This window comes from Aythya marila (genome assembly GCF_965140915.1).
Source record: "Aythya marila genome assembly, chromosome: 3".
Classification (NCBI taxonomy): Eukaryota; Metazoa; Chordata; class Aves; order Anseriformes; family Anatidae; genus Aythya; species Aythya marila.
The window spans coordinates 114,685,610-114,706,667 of NC_139044.1; the positions used below are offsets into that span (position 1 = coordinate 114,685,610).

Sequence of the window (21,058 nt, forward strand, 5' to 3'; positions counted from 1 at the left end):
CACATCCTTGCATCTCCTGTTCACCCATCCAAACGTTGTGGTGGGCCTCTCCATAGAAACAACCCAATATTTTGAGGTCCAAACCACCCTGACTTGCTACCTAAGGCAAAGCTTTTCAAAGATAGCCAATCTCACTACTTTTTTTTTTTTTCATATTAAGACAAAAGCAGATTTTCTGTAGAAATTGAATAATGCCATTTAAACATGGTGTTCAATTTGTCTGCCAGGAAACTGCATGGGTATCGCTCCCTAGAAGACAGCTGCAGTGCAAGAGTAAAGGAACTTGGCAAAGGGATGGCTCATCTGAAGTCCCTTTGGGGTTACCTCAAGAGTGCTGATATAGGATGGCACCTCCATGAGCCCAAAGGAAATGTCGGGGTGTGGGGTAGGATGGTGGTGGCTTCGCTATAGCCACCAGGCACCCAGCACAACAGCCTGGAGGAAGCCTCTAAGACAGCCCACTTGTCCTCTGCTAGGACTGGCTGTACAGCTCCATCCCAGCAGGATATGGCCCATAACCAAGGTCAACAAGTGTCCAGGTAAACACCATGTCTGAGGGTGTGCATACGTGTGCAGGAACTGCTGCGGCAGCTCCGCATCCTGTCTCCAGCTCATCTCCACCCAGTCTTACATAGAAATTAAAAAAATAAACATAAAAAATGAAACATACCAAAAAATAAAACAAACCAACAACACAAAATAAAATAAAATAAAAAAAAAAACAGGTTGCCCAGAGAAGTGGTAGATGCCCCATCCCCGGAGGTGTTCAAGACCAGGCTGGACAAAGCCCTGGTCAACCTGGTCTGGTGGGTGGTATCCCTGTCCATGGTAGGGAATGCGATGGCCTCTAAGGTCCCTTCCAACCCAAACCTTTCTGTGATTCTGTGATAAATGCTGTTTTGTCCACATGACCTGACTTTCAGTTGCTTATTTTGAATCAGATTGAACATATTTTCCCCTCGCGTTTCCATCTCCTCTACACATCTCGTGCCTCTCTGTGGTTCATAGTTCAGCTGCTGCCTTTCATGAAAGCCACCAAGATGGCCAAAAAAAGCACACAGGACTTTCACATGCTTTCATAGCTCTTGAGCTTGTTTCGGACAAATCTTGCTCAACTCCCGTAGCCCAGCTGTTTCCAGGTTGGGAACAAACCGAGTTCTTCCATGACTGTGCAATATCACACCATGCAAGAAGCCTTCAAGACACCACTGCCCTGCCATCACTGGCTGACATCTGCCAACAAATTCAAGAGGAGTTGAAGGGCTACCCTGCCAGAAGGCCGCACCCATCCACCCAAGAGCACACAGAGAAGTCTAACCACAACCCAACCACAGCAAAACTTCATTTCCTTCCCCTCCCCACCCTCTCATGAACAAAAAGCTGCTGTTGTTTTCATTTTCAGAGCTCAAGGCAAGCGTGATTTGGTATTCTTCAGAAGAGCGTTGGCTGAGAAACTGCTGCCTGTAAGGGGAAATCTCATGCTCAGGTCTACAGAGCCCTCCTAGGCCCTCCTGATGTCCCTCTAATAATGAAGGAGAAGGGGTTAACGCATCAGCTGTGTTCTTACATGGAAGCTAAGGAGATCCTCCACCACCTGCAGAGATGGGGCCCACCAGTCCTCCCCAACCCCTGTAGCATCCCTGTATCAACCTGAGCCAGGGTCCCCAGCACCTGGAGCTTCCACTACGTGCCTACTGATGCAGCTCTGTGAGCAATATTAATGGCTCTACCCACCCAACAACCAGGCTAATGGCTTGATCATCAACATAACCCAGCCCTCCTGTAATGAAGCCCTTGAAAAATTTCTCTCTTCTCCACCAAAAAGGCAACAGTGGCAAGAAAAAGAAAGCCCCGCATGGCAAGGGCTGCCCTTGTATCACCTTCTCCTTCTCCACCCGCTGTTTTTTTGAGCACACAGCAGCATGTGGAGGGATGAATCCTGCGTCAGGCTGACAGATTTTGACATTTGCACACATCTCAAGGATGGAGAAGCATCACGGGCAGGCAGCTGAGCCAAAACGTGTGCAAGTCAGGCAGGAGAAGGGCGGTGATGCAGCCCGACCCTCAGATAAAAGCTTCCCATCGCTGCTAGCCCAGCTCTGCTCCTGAGCTCATCCCACCTACCTCCTCCAAATATCTTCCTGACTCATGCAGAACACAGCCCCAGCAGCCTATTTTTACCTCCAAAAATACGCCGCGAGCCTACAACTCAGCTGGGAGGCAGCACATCCAAATCCCAGCTGTCCGCAGCTCGGGCTTTGAAATCCCCGAACCCTGATTGATGCAAAGACCTTCCCAAAACGAGGAGATTTCACTACCCTCCCCAAAATAGGGGGAGTTACTGGAAGATGAATCCTTTCACCACAAATCCCAACTCTAAATAAGTTTTGGAAAACGTGCATATGATCAAGACAGGCAGGAAGGACATTTTTATGAGGACTTCTGAGCAATGTGATGGTTTTTCCCATGGTCAGTGCTGGTATCAGATCCTCCCAGGAGCCAGTGATTCACATCCTCAGCGAGCATCATTTGGGCAACAAACCACTATTTTTTGTTCTTCTTTTTATTTTTTTTCCAAACCAAAAACCTTGCAGGGCAGGAAACGGACTCGCGACAAACACTTCCCACACCCTTTCTGGAAACTAACTCCACCAAGACAGTTGAGGAAGGCTTGTGATCATCACTGGGAGTTTATGGATGTGTTCAGACCCGGGGACCTGAGGGTCAGTGCTGGACAGGAGCATTACAGCTCTCCATCACACCTCTGGAACCAGCACCAGCCTTGGTCCTGACCCCTTGGGACCTGCACAACCTGCCCACCTCCACAGCAAGGTCTCCCTGTGGTCTCTTGACCTCCATCTGCTTGGGATGCTGCAGAGAAACCCGGCCAGGCAGAGCTGCTCTTCCTTTGGTTAAAAAGGGAACGGTCAGTGTAAGCACTCCATGTAATTATTACATTTTAAACAGCTTTTGTAGAGTTAATTTTCATTATAACCCCCTTGGACAGGCAGGTAACCCTGAGCAAGCACACTGCCGCAGCCAGAGTCATCGATACCGAGACACACAGATGCCAGCCTGAGGATTAAATTCACTTGCTGGTTTTTGATGTTTATTTTTTTCCCCACTCAGATGAAGCCCTGGCAAGCAGGTAAAGTCTGCCTCGTTACTTGAGGAGTTACGTGCTAGGGCCTCACGGAGGTGAGAAATCACAGCTCTCCCCACACAGAAGCAGGTGCAGGGTTTTCTGGGGAAAAAAAAAAAGTCTCAAGTGTGTTTTTTCTGCAAGAAACACTGAATTTCTGTGCCATTAACACTCAGCTGTGCCTTAATGGGCAGGCACCAATCCCCATTCCTCATGCTCCTTATTAAACTATCCAGGAATTTTGACCTTTTCTTGTTGCTGTTGCTTTTTTTTTTTTTTTGATGACTTTTTTTTGGAGCAGATTTTGAAGCAAATGGACCATTGTCCGGGGCAGCCCTGTGCATACTGCGGACAGATGGCTGGTGTAGCAGCACGCATTAGAAGTGATCGAGCACCAGTCTCCTGGCCTGCTAATGCAATAAGACTCAGGAGCAAGACATAATAAACCCGCCCCTGATTAGGTTTCCCTTTAAGCAGAGCAGCAGTCGCTCTCTCTCATTTGTGTTTTCCACAGCTCCCTTTCACCACCCAAGCTGTGGTCAGCCCCAAAAAGGTCAGTTTGGGGGCAAACCTGAGCGAAGCCAAAAGGTTGAGTGGTTTGAGGAACACGGTGATTCAAACTCATCGGGTATCACCGCAAAGCTCCCATGGCAGAGCTCTGTGTTGCTGGAGTTGAAGGGCTGCTTTATCCCACCCTGACACAAAGCATCCCACCTCCACGGGTGCAGGATGTGCAGGGCTCTGAGCATCCCCACGGTGTTTTCATTTCATTTCTATTTCATAGAATCATTCAGGTTGGAAAAGCCCTCCAAGATCACCTGCTCCAATCATCCCCTACCACCAATGTCACCACTGAACCATATCCCCAGGCACCACGTCCAACCTCTCCTTGAACACCCCCAGGGACAGTGACTCCAACACCTCCCTGGGCAGCCCATCCCAATGTTTTATAGCTCAGTGGTACCCACAACACCCTCTGAGTGCCTTGTTCATCCCTGCCCTACCCATTTTCAAGCTCCCTTTCTCTGGGTCTCATTTTCAGGAGGACCGGATGATATTTGAGGGCCAAACAGACATCTGCAGATACCAGAGGAAAAACAGCTTTAAAAAAAAAAAAAAAACAACAACAAAAAAAACCCTCTGGCCTCTTTGTTTTGGCAGGCAGACAGACATTAATCCCTCAGCTCTGCCAGGGGCACGTTAGGGTTTGCACCCAGGCACAGCACTGCTCCTCAGTCAATAAATTATTGGCAGCAACAGGCACATCTGCCCCTGGGAGATGCTGCTGGCCATCCTGCCCCTCGCTGCGGTCCTTGAGGTCACCACAGTGTGAGGCTGATTGAATTCTTACACCTCTCCCCAGGCTCTGCAGATGTTCAAAAGGAGAAGTAATGGGGTCCCCAGTCTGCTGGAGACAGAACATCCCAACAGCCAAGACCCCAAATCCTAATGCTTCTCGCCTTCCCAGCATCACCTCTTGGCTCTCCCCTCTGCTTTCAGACAGGGCCTCAACCCAGAGCTGCTTCCAGTCAGGGCTCTTCTACCTGCAGCCCCAGCCCCAGCCCTGCTGCACACAGCTCTGCAGCACGGCTTATTTCCCTTGATTACTTAACCAGAGGCTTCCTGGCTTTGGTCTCGCCACCCACTGCAATAATGTGCAATTACCAGACTTGAAGAAGAAAGGAAAAAAAAAAAAAAAGGCAAGTGGCATCTCCTGCCAGGCCAGCACTGCCAAGATCTGCTCCTGTCTTTCAGCTCCAAAATTACCAAATCCTCTGATTGCCTCTCAGCATGGCATTTCAGGCAGCTTCTTCTATACACGGGAGTTTTTACCCCAAAAGACCACTTTTGATGCAGCTCATTTCAGTCCTTGCCTTTCACTCGCTGCTACTCAAGAGGTGGAAGTCAAAGACAACGCTACCATGAGTTTCTGAAAGATTATTTCAAACCCACCCTCATGTTCAGTGCAGACTGGTGTAACTCTTGGAAACCCCAAAGATTGCAGGAGTCAGGCTTCAATTCTCTTATTTTTACTAAAAATTCAATTTTCTATTTGTACTAAAAGGGCTCCTTTTAAAATTCAGTTCCTTGCCTTTGGAAGCAGCTGAAGAAAGGGAAGGGGATGTGCTAAAATAAAGGGAATGTCTGGAAGAAAACATCTCCAGTAGGCAGGGCTGCTCTCAGTCTTCCAAAAGAAAGCTGCACCAGGTTAAAATCATTTCCCTGTACCCACACTAATAATTAACCACCACTTTCTTTGGAAATGGTGGGCAAAATGCCCTTCCCATTCCCACCTGCACAGCAGGAGAATTGAGCCAGATGAAACAGCCAGAGATCCAACTGCACCATCAGCACTGCTACTCGTTTAGATCCCATGAAATGAGAACTTGGGGTTCTGGGGGGAGCCAAAAAAAACCCCCAGGTGGGGACAGACGTGGGGACATGCTGGCGGTGCTAGCTCAGGCCAGCAGGCAGTGCAAGCTCTTCCCAGACCTCCGAGCCATTTAACCCAGTGAGAAGTGCTGGCATTTGTTGCCTGAGCTGGAACGTGTCCATGCTGAGGGCACAGGTCTTGTTTTAACACCAGCCTCCCAAGTCGCCTCTAATTTTAGGTGTAGGCAGTTATTTAAGGCACATATTATGACCAGGGGGAGCACGGGGAGTAGACACCTGCTCATGGGAAGATGAGGACAAGCGAAATGCCCCCAATAACAACTGCTGTCGAGGACAGCAAGCACATTGCAGGTATTTCAGCAATTCGGTATCGAGTGCCATCAGGAACAGGATTTAAGCCACTGCTTCCACTGAGGTCTGTCAAAGCAGCAACAACGTGGGCAGAAATAATTTAACACTGCAGATCCTGTGTGCGGGTGAGTTAATCACAGTATTACTACAAAAAAACCCTTGCAAAAAAAAAAAAATATTGAAAATAAAAATCACACTCCCACCCCCAAATCTTCCTTTTTCAGGAAGAAGCCCAGCCCAAGCGAGATGCTCTGCTCCAGCACCAAGCACTGCTAGTACCGCCCTGACCATGCTACACCCAGCTGAGAGGGATCAATCCTAAAATCTTCCCCAAAAAGGGCAAAATCTTCAAGGTTGGTCACCATGATCGCTCCAGCACCACCGGAGTGCACCTCCCCAAGCACAGCTCCTCCGCACCAGGGCTGGGGCACCCATGTCCTAGTACGTCTTCCCTTTCAAAGGTTAAAGCTGTTTACTGAAAGGATTACGAGGGAGGAGCTGCGAAACTAGGAGGAAGCAGGGGGGGAGACTGTGCGCAACTCTTACGTAGGCAATAAATGCCCCACAACCCCGCTCCCGTACAGGTTGGGAGGTCATAGGGATTTCCTTTCTGCTATGGTCTTAAGCTCATTTTGGGCTACATTGACCGTTGTCTGAAATGTTGCTTAAGGACGCAGCCTGCAAAGCATGGTTTGGGTACAAGAACTGCTCGAGAAGCAGAAAGCCAAGCTGTGCTGCTTCAGCTCTGCAGCGTACCTTGGCTGCGTGGACAGCTGTTTAAAAAAATAAAAGGTCAATTTTGTTTTACTGTGTTGCCTCTCATTTCAAGTAAATGAAATCTGAAGAGCTAGACACTTCAACATACACACGCAAAAAAAAAAAAAAAAGAGGGATTTCTACACCACCATGGAGAAGAAAAACTTATGTGCCTGGCACAGCAGAGCACCACCAAAGAGAAACTAATGAGCAGGGCAGATCCAGCTAAACACAACGCAATTTAGGCGACGTCCAAGCTGCCCTTAAAGCAAGACAAAGCATTAATTGGTTCTACTTGTTTTGCCTTTGCAGCAAAAAGTTCAGCTGAGGAGATCTGATGGCAGGAGCAAGCCACGAGGCCACCTGGACAAGCAGGCACCAGTGTGACCGCTGGGTGGGTTGTGCAAAACCCTACTGGGAGCCCTGAGAAATGGGAAATTCGCCTCCAGACTGGAGGGGCTGATCAGATACTGGGCCAGTTCATTAACCAAGTGCTGCTTCTGCAGTTACATCACCTTGTTTCCCAAGGCGGAAAGTGAACTTAGCAAACACGTTGTGAATTTGATGCACTAGCTGAATTCAGCTGTTAGAGGATGACAAAGGGAAGAGGAGATGTGTCCTGGGAAGCAAAGGGTGACCCATAGATTACACCGTCCCTCTAAAAGGATGACAAGATCTGTGAAGGTGGGGTTACATCTGAATGGTCTCACACAGCCTCATTGCTCACCACGTATCACCTTATCTTATCTGCGTGGTTTCTTTAACCTGACTCATCCTGGGTGAGCAAACACAGAGCCCTGCCCAAAGGGAGCAGATGTAGTGCAGGCGTTGCAGGAGGCTTCTGAACCACCAGGTCAGGAGCCACAGCTGGTTCTGCCCAAAGCAGCTGGTTTGCTCCTGCACTGGATTGCTCCCCGAGCTGTAAAAACTCAGCCCCTGCTCCGGGATGACAGCATTCACTGCTCCGAGACAAGGAAAGAAACAATGAGAAATTCAACCAACCCAAGGGAACTGGTAATTAAGATCTTGGGAGGGGAATAAAAAAACAAAAGGGAAAAAGAAAAACAGACTACAGGTTAGTAGCAACCAGCCCCTTTTGGCCAATGAACCACAGCTGAAGCGCTGAACCTTGGTATTCCCTGAAGCGTGCACAAATAAAAATATTTAATAGGCTCTGCAACCCTGCTGCAGATCACTAACCATAGCCCAGGGTCCACGCTTTTGGTACCACTGATTTTAGGGACAAAGAAGTACAGGCCTTACAGAAAAAAAAGATATTGGAACTTATTGCAAAGGGGAAAAAAAAAAAAGCGCAAGAAATGGCACCCTGGGAATTCAAAAGAGTTAAAAGGAAACTGATAAAAAGCACAAACACGAGAGAAGGCACAAAGCTAATTCCATCACGGCCTTATTGGTTCTGTATATGCATTAATGAAAGCAAACAAAGTGTAGGTCTGTTAATCAGCAGGAACGAGAGCAGAGTACATAACAAGACGCCCTGCTCAAAGCCTTCTCTGCTTTGTACTTAAGCACCCAAGGATGACTGTCATCAAGCACTGATCTCTCTTAAAACCCTCAAATCTTTTCTTTCCAATCTGCTCTTCACTTGGGTCCCCTTGTTAAAAGTGCTCTTCTAAAGGTTAACCAGGAAGGGATGTTTAGCTATTCCTTAGTCCTATCTTCAGGATAAGGGGGTCGATTCTGCCACGGTGGCTGTGTGAAGGTAGAACCTCCTGGGGAGCCCATGACCACTCAATATTCACATTCGTGCCACCATTCATTTATCATTGACTTTTATGAGTCCCTATTTAAGGCCCCAATGGTTCATCTTTAACTCTCATTGAAAAGCAAATAGCAAGTTTTTCCACCAGAGGACCAGAAAATACCAAGAAGCAGAACCCCCAAGATCCCCCAAGCACAGGGAGCTGCGCCCATCTGTGACACAGCCGCTAAGGATAACCTCCCTCGCTCCAGCAAAGGAAACGGGCTGGGGAAAGAAGCCAGTGGTCAGGATTTTGGGCCAAGAACCTGAAATTGAGGTGCTGCCAACGGGCGGGGGATGACTCAGCCTTGCAGAAACAGAAGGGGTGAGGGGAAAAGGACAGAACAAAAGATAATCAGACACACGCCTGAGTCACTGGTAGATAAGGAGGGACGAAAACAGAAAAGAGGTGGAAGGGCAGAGATTTAAAAAAAAGAAGTCTTCTTTTGAGATCCTCCAAGCAAGGGGTAGGTAGGAAGCAGAAGCAGAGGAGCTGAGGAGAGGTGATGCTCCCTCCATCAATCACTGCATCAGGAACGGGAAATGTGCCAAGGGAACAGGGATGGGGAAAAGCCAAGGATCAGCTGAGAGCTGGGATGTCTGCTTGCCCTTACCACTGGGCTCAATGCACCAGGAAAGCGACCCAGCCACGGGGTGGCCCATCCAAAGCACCGCGAGATCGGAAAGGGGAGAGGACACCGCTCCCCAGACCGGCTGCTCCAGCCCCCGGCCGGTACTGCTCACCGTGCCCGTTGCAGTAATAGATCCACTTCTCCCTGTTCTGCGTGGGGGTGGTGGACTTCTTCATAATAGCTTTCTCCACAATGGCACTGGGATCTTGCCTCGGCCCTTTCTTCAGAGTCCGTGAGCTCTTCCTGACGCTGCAGACCACGATAACCACCAGGACCAGCAGCAGGAAGAGGACGATCATCCAGGGCAAGTGTTCGTTGATATCGAAGTGCTGGTGGACGTTCTGCGGCCCTCTCCGGGGCGGCCTGTAGGGCATGCTGGACTTCTCGCCCCCTGCCATCTCCAGGGCCGGCTGCTTCTCCAGAGCTTGGCTGGTGTGCTTGTGCCGGTAGCTCTGCGCCTGGCCGGCGGTGCCAGTGCCCACCAGGCTCCCTCTGGTACCCCCGGTCTCGTTGGCCGAGGTCTGGTTGTAGTCGCTCGTCGGCCCCGTCACGCCGTCGGCCGCGGGTGGAGAGGGAGCCAGGTCGGGAACTGAAGAGTTCAGACCTGCAGGAGGAGAGGAGAGCTCAGTGTCACGGCGCTGGGGAGGTGACATGGAGCCACAGCACAGCCTGAGACCCCTCTGAGTGTCCGCATGGCCTGCAGGCCTAAGCCCAGCACCAGGCAGCAAGAGAGGGAAAGCCAGACCTTAATGTCACCTCTGTATCAGATAGCTACTGAGTCAGGTTCAAGATAAAACTGACTGGGTTAACACTGAGTGGCTGCTCAACAACAAAAAGGAGCGATTAAAAGCACATTGGTCGTCTGTGTTTGACCCAAATTCAGCATTTCTTAGAAAACCCGTAACTTTGAGGCAGTTGGCTTTCTTTTCCTAGCTTTACACTGATATTATTATTTTTATTTTATATTTTTACTACATTATTAGCTTTACACTGATAACGGAAAATTTGGTATTTGGGCTAGGAACACACATAAACATTAGCTTTACTTTTTACTGATGATGGAAAACATTTTCATATGTGTTTTTAGCCCAAATACTATTAACTTTACAGCCATCATAGAAAACTTGGTATTTGGGCTAGGAACACACAAATTCAGAGGCTTAGTATCTCTCAACCAACTCTTGTCAGAGAAGCACAAACATTTTATCAGGCAATCAGGCGTGGATGCATCAACTCCAAACGAGGTTCTGAAGTGACTGAGATGACCCAACTTCCTCCTAAGAGCCACTTTCCACTTTTATTGAGTTTTCTTATCAAGCAGCGCCTGGTGAGAAGAGGAAGGGCGCTGCAGCACGAATTAGAGCCTGCTCTGGAAACTTGGATGTGAAGATCGTGTCTCATCCCAGCTGAGCCAAAGCGCGGGTGTAACCATCTGCGATGTGAGAAGCCAAACCGCTCTGACCAGGACACAAACAGGGAAAACGCTAACTTTTATCTGCTTGTCTACGGTTGATATCAAAGTTCAGGGAACACCCTCCCTTCCTCACCCAGGGAGATGATAACGTCACATCAGGCTTCTCATTTCTTAGGTTCCAGAGCCCTGCAGCCTACAACCGTCAGCACCTCCCCGCACCTGCATTTACTGGCTCAGGTGTAAAGGGCATCAAAAATTGCCTTTTGTTGTTGAAATGCCCCATTTTGGACACTATCAAGGAGTGCTGAGCAACAGCTCACACAGAGCCCCGTAGCACCCAGCCATGGCTGAAGCATCTTTGCTAAACACAGCAGCACCCTGCCCATGGGTTCTCTGCCTGGACTCCTACCCCAGCAGTCTCCCAGTGAAGAGTGTGACATGTCATTTCCAATTAAGTGAGAGAATGGGGAATTCAAGCTAGTTTTCCCCACCAGTGGTAATTAGTGGAAGCCTTCGAGGTTAAAGAAAAAAAAAATAATAGCACAGCCTAGGTGCAGTTTTGGCAATGGTCCCCATTCAAGCCAATAGTGATACAATTCAGGGCAAAACATAGTAGGGAAAGCACAGGCAGAGAGGCAGCAAACCCATCAGGACACCCAAAAAACCCATCCAGAGATCCAACAAACCCATCAGTGGGGTGGAAGGAAGCCCCCATCTCCCTGCAGGGCTTTGCTGCTGCACCCGCTCCCTGCTCAGGTTTGCCACAAACACACCGAGACTTGTGCCAGCACAACACGTGGACTGGAAAAATGGCTGGGGAACACGATGTCCTCTTAATCCAAACAGTAGGACAGCCAGAAGTCCAATCAGGAGTAAAATCTCAGGGAAAATATTATTAAGTGTGGTTCATTAAGTGTGGTTTAACACAAGCAATGGCAACCTGATGTAGTCCAGAGCCATGTCCTGGCCAAAACAGCAAAAGCACCATCTGTACTTGAGACCAGGTTGACCTCCAACAGCCTAAAACCAACCGTGACCGAGGCAGGAATGCAATCCCATGGCCGAAAACAGCTGTGCACGTTACCTTTGGGAAGATGAGCAGTCGGTGGAGCCTCGTAGGTCTCTCCACCTGCTTCTGCATCTGACGAAGCCAAAGATGTGCTTGGCAGAGACGCCGGAGAACCGCAGACGTTATCGCTTTCCTTCGTCCCCGGCTTGACCACCACCATGTTCTTCCCGAAGCAGTCCGTGTAGGTTTTGCACTTCATCACGCTAGAAGGCACATCAGAAAAAGTACCACGGGGGCACGGCTTGCACCTCACGTCTTCCGTCTCGGTTCCTTTCTTGCGGACGCCCCAGCCGACCGGGCACACTGTGTAAGGGACGCAGGTATCGTTCGTCTGAAACGTACCCGACAGGCAAGTGCACTCGCGGTCAGTCAAGGCAGTACAATGGGTTTTCTCAATCATTGGCAGTTCGCAGGGCTTTCTGCAAGGGTGGCATCGCTCTATGCCGTTCTCGTGCTTCGTAAAAGTCCCGTCCGGACACGGGCTGCACTCCCTTAAGGTGCTCTTCGTGCAGTGCTTGGACACGTAGGTTCCCGCGGGACACTTGTCGCAGATCAGCTCCTGGTTGGTGGCACGGTCGAGGTGGCGGTACTTGCCGGCAGAGAGGCTGATGGCATTCTGCTCGGAGGTCAGCTGGGGCTGAGCGCCGGCGCTGCCAAGGAACACGAGCAACTGAAAGACAGAGGCAAAGCATTAGTGCATCCGGGGCCCCCAGTGCCAAATTCCTTCTGGAGTGCCAGCCCGGGACAGGGCCACCGGGGCAGCAGGACCACGAGGGAGATTTTGTCCTCTCAAGGCTGAGAGGTCCCAGCAGTGCTCAGGCATTTGCCAAGAAGACAAAAACCACGCAGGCGGTGGCTCTGACCTGCGGGACTTCCTTCCTCTGTGTTTGTTACCCTGCGGTTGCTCAGTTATTTGCCTTTTAAAATAAGGCAAAACAGGATGAAATCTGGGCTGGCGTGCGGTACCAAGTGTGTTCTCAGCCCCGCCACCCTCCCACACCCCTGTGCAAGGGTAAGGCTTGCTTCAGGGGCTCTGCTTCAAGCCTCCCACACCTGAATCCACTTGAAACCAGATTTATTTGCAACAGGAGAGGGGAAAAAGGATGCTATTCCTAAGCTCTTTTAGGGGCTCCACTGTAACTTTGTTCCTCATTGCATCAGATACAGGTAAAAGCTCTCACGTTTTTACACACCAAGCGCACCCAGCTGGGTTTGGCTGGATGATGACTATGGGTCTGTTCACCTCCACCTACTTCTAGCCCCATGATTTTTTTCCCTTTGGTCCTTTGTGTTGGTACCATGGGGCTGCTCCTTCCCCAGGAGAAGCCCTCTCTCCATTTCTACCTGGGGGACCTCTGGACCACAGATACGCATCAGTTAGGCCAGCAGAAATAACACACGGAAAACAAAAGGCAGCTCAAGAAGAGCTGCCACAATCTCATCCAGCATGCAAAGCAGCTGGAAATGCATTTCCAAACAGCAGCAGGCTGAGTTCAGAAGGAAGAGGACCAGGATAACATTACAGCAGCTTTACAAAGGTGATTTCCTACACTAAGGTGGGAAGACCACCAACCCTAACGCTTCTCAACCGAGCAGCCGAGGACATAAATCACCTTGCTAGGCTATACGGGACCTTGCTCTTGCTCTGCTACATATCCTGGGCTATCAGCCAGCAAGAATATATTATATAAAAAAAAAAAAAAAAAAAAAAAGCGCCCAACAACATGACTCTGCAGAACACACATCGCAGCAGAACTGCAAGCTGCGCCGCGTCATTTTTGGTGCAGTCTCTTGCTTCCTGGAAAACACATGCTCTGGCAGCACATTTCTCTTTCACCTGCTAAATAATTTATGGCCGAGGATTTGTACAAAACACTTCAAGTCTTTTTTTTTTTTTTTTTTTCCCCTCCCTCCTGAAGCGGCAATTACAGAGGCGGCAGCAGCAGACAAGCCTGCAGGAGTTGACAAGGATCCTGCGGTGGCCAGGCCAATTACAGCACGTCAAATTAAAACAACAACAACAGAAAAAAAAAAAAAAAAAAAAAAAAGCGAGAGGCTGCTCTGGCAGGCTCTAACGGCTCACCCGATGCATGTTCCACCCCTCCCTCCTGCAAGACACGATTTCACGAAGCGCTCAGCTCGCACTACAGAAACCTGCCACCCGTAATCTCCCTGACGCAACCGCGAATTAGCAAACCAGATGCAACAGGATCCAGCCTCCCCGGGGCTCACCGGTGCCCTACACGGGGGATATGAGCCCATGTTGGACCCTGGGGGGGGGCATCAGGAGGTGTGGGACCAAGGGGGCTCTGGTGCATGCGCAGCTCGGCGCTTATGGACAGCAGCGAGTCGCAGCGGGGGAAGGCTGAGCAGCCTGGAGCATCCATGCGGGTGTCGTGTGGATTGGTGCTTCTGGTCCCTAAAAATAACCCGCTGCTGGGAGCGTGCAGCTGGCAGCGCTCGCGGCACTGTGAGCACCAGCCAGGAGCAGGAGGATGTCTCTGCCTGGGAGGACGTCTCCGCCAGGGAGGATGCCTGCTGCTCAGACCCACCACGAGCAGCACAAGAATGGAGCAGGGTCTCCTTAGCCACTGGATTCCAGTTCGTTACTCCAAGCACCAAAGCACACAGGGCAAGAAAAAAACGCAGAAAAAAGGCATTGGTGCAAGATGACCCTGGTACGACCAGATACCAGCACACCTGGGTTTGGTGCTGCTCCTCACGCCTGCAGAGCATCCCCAGCTCAGCGCCCACGTCCCTTCCTGGCCACCCAAACCGCCTCCAGCACATGGAGGACTTCGGTTGGGGAATGGGCTGGGATGAGGGAGCCCCTGAGCTGGCAGACGACACAGGCATGACCCATCTTACTGCCAGCAGCCCGGTGATGCAGCCAAGCACCTACGCAGCATCGCCATCACCACTCTCTTCAGTTGCAGCCACTCATTGGACGGAGCCGATGAGCAATTTGCAGGGACAATAGTTTGTAGGGAGCTACCCGCCTCCCAAGCACATGTACGTGGGATGCGGCAGGGAATGGGCCAGTTTGTGCAGGAGCAAAATCCGCTCCTCAGCCCTGAGAGGCTGCCAGGAGAGAGACAGAAAGTTGGCGAGAAAATGAGCATTTGGGTCCGAAACAGGGCGAATTTGGGTTGAGCGTGGCGCTGCCCCACTGCTGCCAGCCCCGCGGTAGGGAGCAGAGCAACGGTAAACTTCACAGCCATACAATGCATTCAGCAAAAAATAAAAAGAATAAAGGTGACTTAAAAAAATAAAAGAATTAAATTGACTTTAAAAAATAGAAAAAAAAATCATTAAAAAAAAGAATAAAGAAAAAGCAACTAAAGGCAACTAAATGCAGCGTATGTGATGCTGGTAGAGCGAAACCAGAGCAGAGGCACAGGGCTGTAGGTGAGCAGGGACTGACAGCACCAAGGTGATAACCCAGGAACTGTTTCCAAGTGAAAATACCAACATTTCCTGAATTCGTTGAAATTGCAGCTAGCCTACACTCTCCGTAGCAATGCCTCAGCCCAGGTCGGGCTGCATAGCTCCCCTTCCCGAAGGTCAGCTACACTCTCTGCGGAGCACCTCCGGGAAGGCATTTGTGACACTGAAGGTGGAAAAACAAACAAACAACCCCCCCAAAACACCAGTAAATAGGCCCAGAAGTTTGATGGCAACTTTACGGAGATAAGCAGCCCATCTCCTGCCCTGCACCCCATAGGCAGGATCAAGTTACAAACTCCAAAAACACCTGGGACGAGGGTCTTGGGGAAGAAGGAAAGCGAGATTTAGCTTCTTTAAGGGCGCTGAGTTATTTTCAGCCAGTTTGGGGTTTAATGAAACTGAGAGTCCAGGGCTTGGTCGACTCAGCAATCCCACTGCCATGGCTGGGAAGGGCAACGGCAACAGGGGAAAATGCCAAAACAGCAGCACAGGCGCACGGTCCCCGTGAAGGGGAACTCAACAGCTCTTTCCACACCGCACATCAGCCGAGAATCGCTGGCTGCAGCGAGCCCACTAGAGGCAAACGAAGCCCCCACAGCCCTCTGAACACACCTGGGATGCATGAGCAAACAGTGATCCAGGCGGCAGCCACGAGAGCATCCCACCCAAGACCTTGCCATCAAATGGGAATTCTGTCCCACGGCTCATCTGGTCGCACACCCGCACACATCCAGGTTGAGGATGCGTGTGCACGAGCAACGCTTGCCTGGACGTTTGGATCCTTACCTTCACTCTGGGAGGGGGGAGAGCACTCCGCTTGTATTTACCCACGTACTCGGACCCCTTTGATTTTTCCTCGGGGAAAAAGAGGCCGGGGGGAATCCTGACACTGCCGACCATGCAAAGTTTTGCTTCGCGTTCCAAGGGGCGATGCCGCTCCCCGTGCAAGACTCACCCCGTTGCGGCTGCCCGGCGATTCCCCAGTCCCCGCAGCCCCGCAGCAGCTCGTTAGGACCCACCTGGAGCCCAGCAGGAGCGGCCGCGGCGCTGCTTACACAACCCAGCCGCAGCACGGACCCCCCGCCCCCAAAAATCCCTCCGTCTCTCTCTCCCCAAAACGACAGCGTTTCGCCCCAAAGCGCCGCTCTGCCGCGGTCCTACGTGGGATGGCAAAACGGGGAAGCCGGGGGAGCTTGGCCTCTCTCCCAAAGCACGGGGGCAATAAAAACAACATCAAAAAATGGGATGAAGGAGGCGAGGGTTGAGAATAAACACCCCAATAAACAACCCCAACACCTCTCACGACCCCCGGGACGTGCAGGCATCCCCGCACCTTACCACCCGTCCCCCACCTCAAATCTCCGGACCCCCCAAAAAACTCACCGAGAGCAAACCGGCGAGCACTGGGCACGCCGCGGCGGGGCGGGGGGCGGCCGCCCCCATGGTGGACGGGGGGTCGGGGTAATGGGGTGGGAAAGGGAGGGGGGGGGTGGCCGCAGCGAGCGGGGAGGGGGGAGCGCGGGCGCTGCCCGGCTAACGGCGCTGCTTCATGGGGCGGCGCGGGGTCGGCAGCGGCGGCTGCTGCCCGCGGCGGGGGGCGCCCATGGTGGCGGGGCCGGGGCCGAGGCCGGAGCCGGGGCCAGGGCCGGGGGGGAGCCGAGGCGGGGGCGCTGCCGCCCGCCGCGCTCCCACCTGCCTGCGGGGGCTGCCGCTGCCGCGGCGGCGGGGCGGCGCGCACGTGGGGGCGGCGCGCCGGCGGGAGAAAGAGGCGCGCGCGCGCGCCCGAGGAGGGTGGGCGGCACCGCCCTTTGTGGCGTCACCGGGCGCGCGGGGCCGGGGCGCGCCAAGGGCGCCCCCTTCCCGCGCGGCGCGGGGAAAGGGGAGAGCGGCGGGGGCGGGTGGGAATTTGGGGAGCAAGGGGAGTTCAGCGGGGTGGGGTTATTTTATTTTATTTTATTTTATTTTATTTTATTTTATTTTATTTTATTTTATTTTATTTTATTTTATTTTATTTATGTTTTATTATTTATTTTATTATTTTTCGTTGTTTTATTATATTTTATATTTTCATCTTATTTTATCTCATTTTATTTTATCTCATTTTGTGTTTTTTTTTTTTCTCCTGTTCTCTGACGCGAAGCACATAAGGAGTAAGGGGAGTAAGAGGGAGCAGCAAGAATCATACAGAGACACGGAATGGTTGGGGTTGGAAGGGGCCTCAAAGCCCATCTAGTTCCAGCCCCATCCAGCTTGGCCTTGGGCGCTGCCAGGGATGGGGCACCCACAACTCCTTCGGGCAGCCTGCGCCAGGGCCTTGGTGCCCTCTGAATAATAATAATAAAAAAATCCTAATATCTCATCTAAACCTACCCTAAGAGCGGAGCTGACCCCCGTAAGAGGGTGAGCTGGAAGCCCTCACAGACAAGGGCCAGATCCTGCAGCATCCACACAGGATGGGCAGGGTGCTGGGCACAGCATCCAGCCCCAGGAAACAATGGGAAAGACCTGGATCTACCCAGGGAGTCAGGAGCAGCAGGGATGGGGCCAGAGATGAGACTCCATGGGTCCAAGGTCCCACCAGTGCAGGGGTGGGGTGGCCCAGGCAGGGCTGGGCACCAGTAGGGTTTATGGGTGCCTCAGGGCACTCAACATCCATGGGTGCATGAGATCCAAGCCTTCCATGGTTATCGATGTTGCTCATTGCCCATGGTCACACACCTGATTCCCAGAGCCTGCAGAAACCTTGCCAACCATCACCTTCTGGGGGCATCCTGAAGGCAAGCGAAACAAGGCGGGGTTTTGGTGCCACACCAAAAGCAACGGCACATGTCCCCCATGAATGATAGAAAATCTCAAAAAAGAGATAAACAGAGATATCCTCGCTCTGCAGGAGCGTGGGCTTCATCCAAACGCTTCTGAAGTCCGCACAAAGCCTTCTTCTGACTTCAGGGAGGTTTGAATCCAGCTGTAGGCTCCTCTCCCAGCCGAAGCAGACCTTTTCTCCCTGCACTTTTCCCCATTCCCAACCCTGGAAAGGAGCAACAACCTCAGGGAGCCTGGGAACGAGCCCGGAGCAGAGCTCCTCTCCCCAGCCAGGATGGCAGTGGCAGGACAGCCGTTCCCAGGAGAAGACCGAGTCACGTCTGCAGGGAGAGGACCTTCCTCCACAGCTGGCCATGCTGCAGAGCCCTGCTTCGAGCTCCTCCATCCCCTGGGGCCACCAGGGCCAGGAGCAACGTGCTCATCCCAGGAAGGGAAGCCAGCTACGTGCCCCCACAGGAGTCCCCATGCAAAGCCCAGGCCACTGGGGCTGCCCAGCAGGCAACCCGGGATGCCCACGGCTGCTTGTAAATCCAAATATTTGGGGTGAATAACTGGCCATAACCCAGCTGGACTCATGGGAGGGGGCTTTAAGTTTAAAGATGTGCAGCTTTCTGGTGAAATTCGGGGTGAGTCTGGGCTGACGGTGGCTCTGAAACCACACCGGGTCTGCTGGCGGCATAAAAGACCTCAAATTGGGTTAGGGAAAAACAGGAAAATAATCATCGGGAGGACGGGGTGACTCAGGGGACTGGCAATAAGCTGGATCATTTTACTGCCATGGACTGCATTCTAATTAGTTATATCCGATTTTAATTATTGGTATTTATACAGAACCTACAGGCTGTCCATGGATTATCCCAAAATGCACAGGCTGCTCTGGAAATCTCTCCCCCATGCCCCTTGCAGCCTTATTTGAGACAAACCCTGGTCACGCTGCCTACACGGGGTCACGAAGTGCTGCAGGAGTTGCTTACTGGTGCTCTTCTTGCTGCCTCCCTGCTTTTCTGGGTCTTCAGAATGAAAAAGGGGAAGCGGGCAGCTGAGGTTAGAGCTTCATGTGAAGGGTTTCTGGCGGCGGCAGCAGCTCAGAGGGTTCCTCCTCGTCTCTTACATTCGGTTCCTTTTTCCCCCTTGTGCCACCCCACGAGTCATGCAGATGCTCCCGGTCACGGGCTGTGGGATCAAGCAGGTCAGTGACCTGGGAACTCTTAAAAAGCACAAAGCAGGGGGATTTTGAGTCGCAGTCAGGGAACCTCGCTGCTCACATTCACCACAGACCCGTGGGCTTTCAGTAAGTTGGTGGCAGGAGCGATGGAGCGATGCCCACCCTCCTGCTTTGCCACCGAAAGCTATCTTCTGAACCTGCAATGTCTCCTCCTGCTAGGAGAACCCAGAGATGTTTGGTCATTGGAGGCTGTTTAAAGCCCTTCCCAAAATTTCATGAAATGGGAAGAATTTTTTTATGGGAAATGTTAAAGGATACCCTACACAGCCACCACTTGCTTCGTCCTGAGGAAGCCAGAAGCTTGTGGGCAGTGATTTTGCAATAAAAGAAGCCAGGCTAACGAGGCAGATATTATTTACTTAGAGACCTTTTCATGGACCATCGCTTTCACATCTCCTGTACAAAACGTATTTCTATATTTCTGGTTGCTGTTACAGGAAAACAGCCCCTGCATGGGAAAAAATTCAGTTCCAATTCATATGGAAACCACATCTACCGCTTGCACAAGCATAAATCAGGAAGTTAAACTGACACAGTCTGAGGACTTACCCCGGGTGAGAGGAAGAAGCCTCTGGGTGGGGGTTCTCACCCTTGTGGTCCTCCCTGGGATCTCCAGGGAACAGGGAAGGGAAACGTCAACCAAGAGCAGCTGTTCCCAGCAGGAAGATTTATATATAAAACACACGTGTGTATGTATATATGTATACGGAGGGGTTTTTAGCAGGATCTGTGGCAAACGTAGGATGACCTGTGGGAAAAGTCTTTGGGGTGGTCGAGGCTTTTTGACGTGGGTTTGGTGGCCATCACCTCCGAGCTCTCCTTCCTGTGCACAAGGCCGAGCAGTGTGTTTTCCCAGGTGACCTGAAGAAAGGAGAAGCTGGGCAGCAGGCAGCAGCACCAAGTGCATAAACGGGAATTTAACCTGGGGTAACATCTGTGAGACACCCAGTGGGCACCGTGGGGAGATGCTGCCGCAAATGAAGCGCAGCTGGGGCTGCTGCTTCTCCCCTGGGGAGAAGGGTGCAGGGAAATCCAATCATTTCCAGGTCAGCGGGCAGCCGTAAAGAAGCTTTCCTCCTGCCCCCAGAGCAGCACAGTGATGCAAGTGCTGTGAAGCGAGGAGAGTTTTGTCTCTCTTTCATTGGGCTGCCTGCACACCCAAATTGGTGTGGGTAGAACAAGCCCGGCAGCCGCCTCTGTGCCTTTCAGAGCAAGATTAACAAAGGTGTGAAAATTAGTGTTTCATTCAGGGTGTTGCAGCCCTTTGATATATACAGAATATTGTTTTGCTGGAGGTCCTGCAGTGCCTGCTTTGTCCCTGCTGGCTAGGAGCAAGGCTTGCCCCAGCCGCTCTGACTTCAGGTGCATCACCCAGAGCCCTTGGTCATTTCCCTGCCATGCTCTCTGCTGGGGCATCCTGGTGGTTGGGGTGTTAGAAATGAAAAATTACACGTTAGCCAAACATCTTGCTATGCCCCTGAGCTTACACTGGAGAAATCAAGCGCTTTCCTGGGAGGACTGCATGAACTTCTTGGTTTAGCATCAAAAAAGACACCGGATGAGCCCTGCTGGTACGGAGATGAAGCAGCAAATGACCCTCACCACCTTGAACCCAGCATGGTTTGTTTAGCTCAGCTCAGCACTTTTTTATTTATTTTATTTATTTTTGTCTGGAGTGAGAGCTCAGAGCCAGATGTACAGCCCTGGGGTTATTTTTGGAGCCCCAGGAGGATGTCACTTCCCGAGTGACCTTGCTTGGCTGCACCCAGAGGACCAGACCTCGTTGTGGACGGATCTTGAATGATCTCAGTTGCAGCTGAAGGTCTGTGTCATGGCTCCCATTACCAGTGTGGAGGATCAGATATCCACAGAGGCTTTATCCCAAATGCAGGAAAAGCATCGCTAGTTAGAGATTTGGGGTCTTGGCACCACCGACAACCACTACGCAGCCAAGGGTTAGTCACCAACCTTCAAGAAAAGTGTCACTCTTTATGTTCTTAGAGCAATGGGATCAACATAGGTGGGATAGATCTACTTTTTGAT

The 21,058-nt window shown here is 51.5% G+C and overlaps 1 protein-coding gene across 3 annotated transcripts in view; it reads right to left on the minus strand.

The window, feature by feature from the left end:
• The window catches only part of TNFRSF21 (TNF receptor superfamily member 21), a 31,657-nt gene extending 14,955 nt beyond the window's left edge, over positions 1–16,702 (minus strand). The window contains exons 1-3 of one of the 3 annotated variants that reach the window (XM_082755610.1): positions 15,754–15,898; positions 11,536–12,190; positions 9,150–9,641 (exon numbers count right to left, since the gene is read on the minus strand). In XM_082755610.1, the coding sequence (XP_082611736.1) occupies positions 9,150–9,641; positions 11,536–12,190; positions 15,754–15,867 (1,261 nt within the window). In that variant the 5' untranslated portion in view covers positions 15,868–15,898. Of the gene's footprint in view, positions 1–9,149; positions 9,642–11,535; positions 12,191–15,753; positions 15,899–16,350 lie in introns of those variants that run through there. The other 2 variants (XM_082755611.1, XM_082755612.1) reach the window with 2 other exon arrangements.
• Between the last annotated feature and the right edge of the window lie 4,356 nt (positions 16,703–21,058).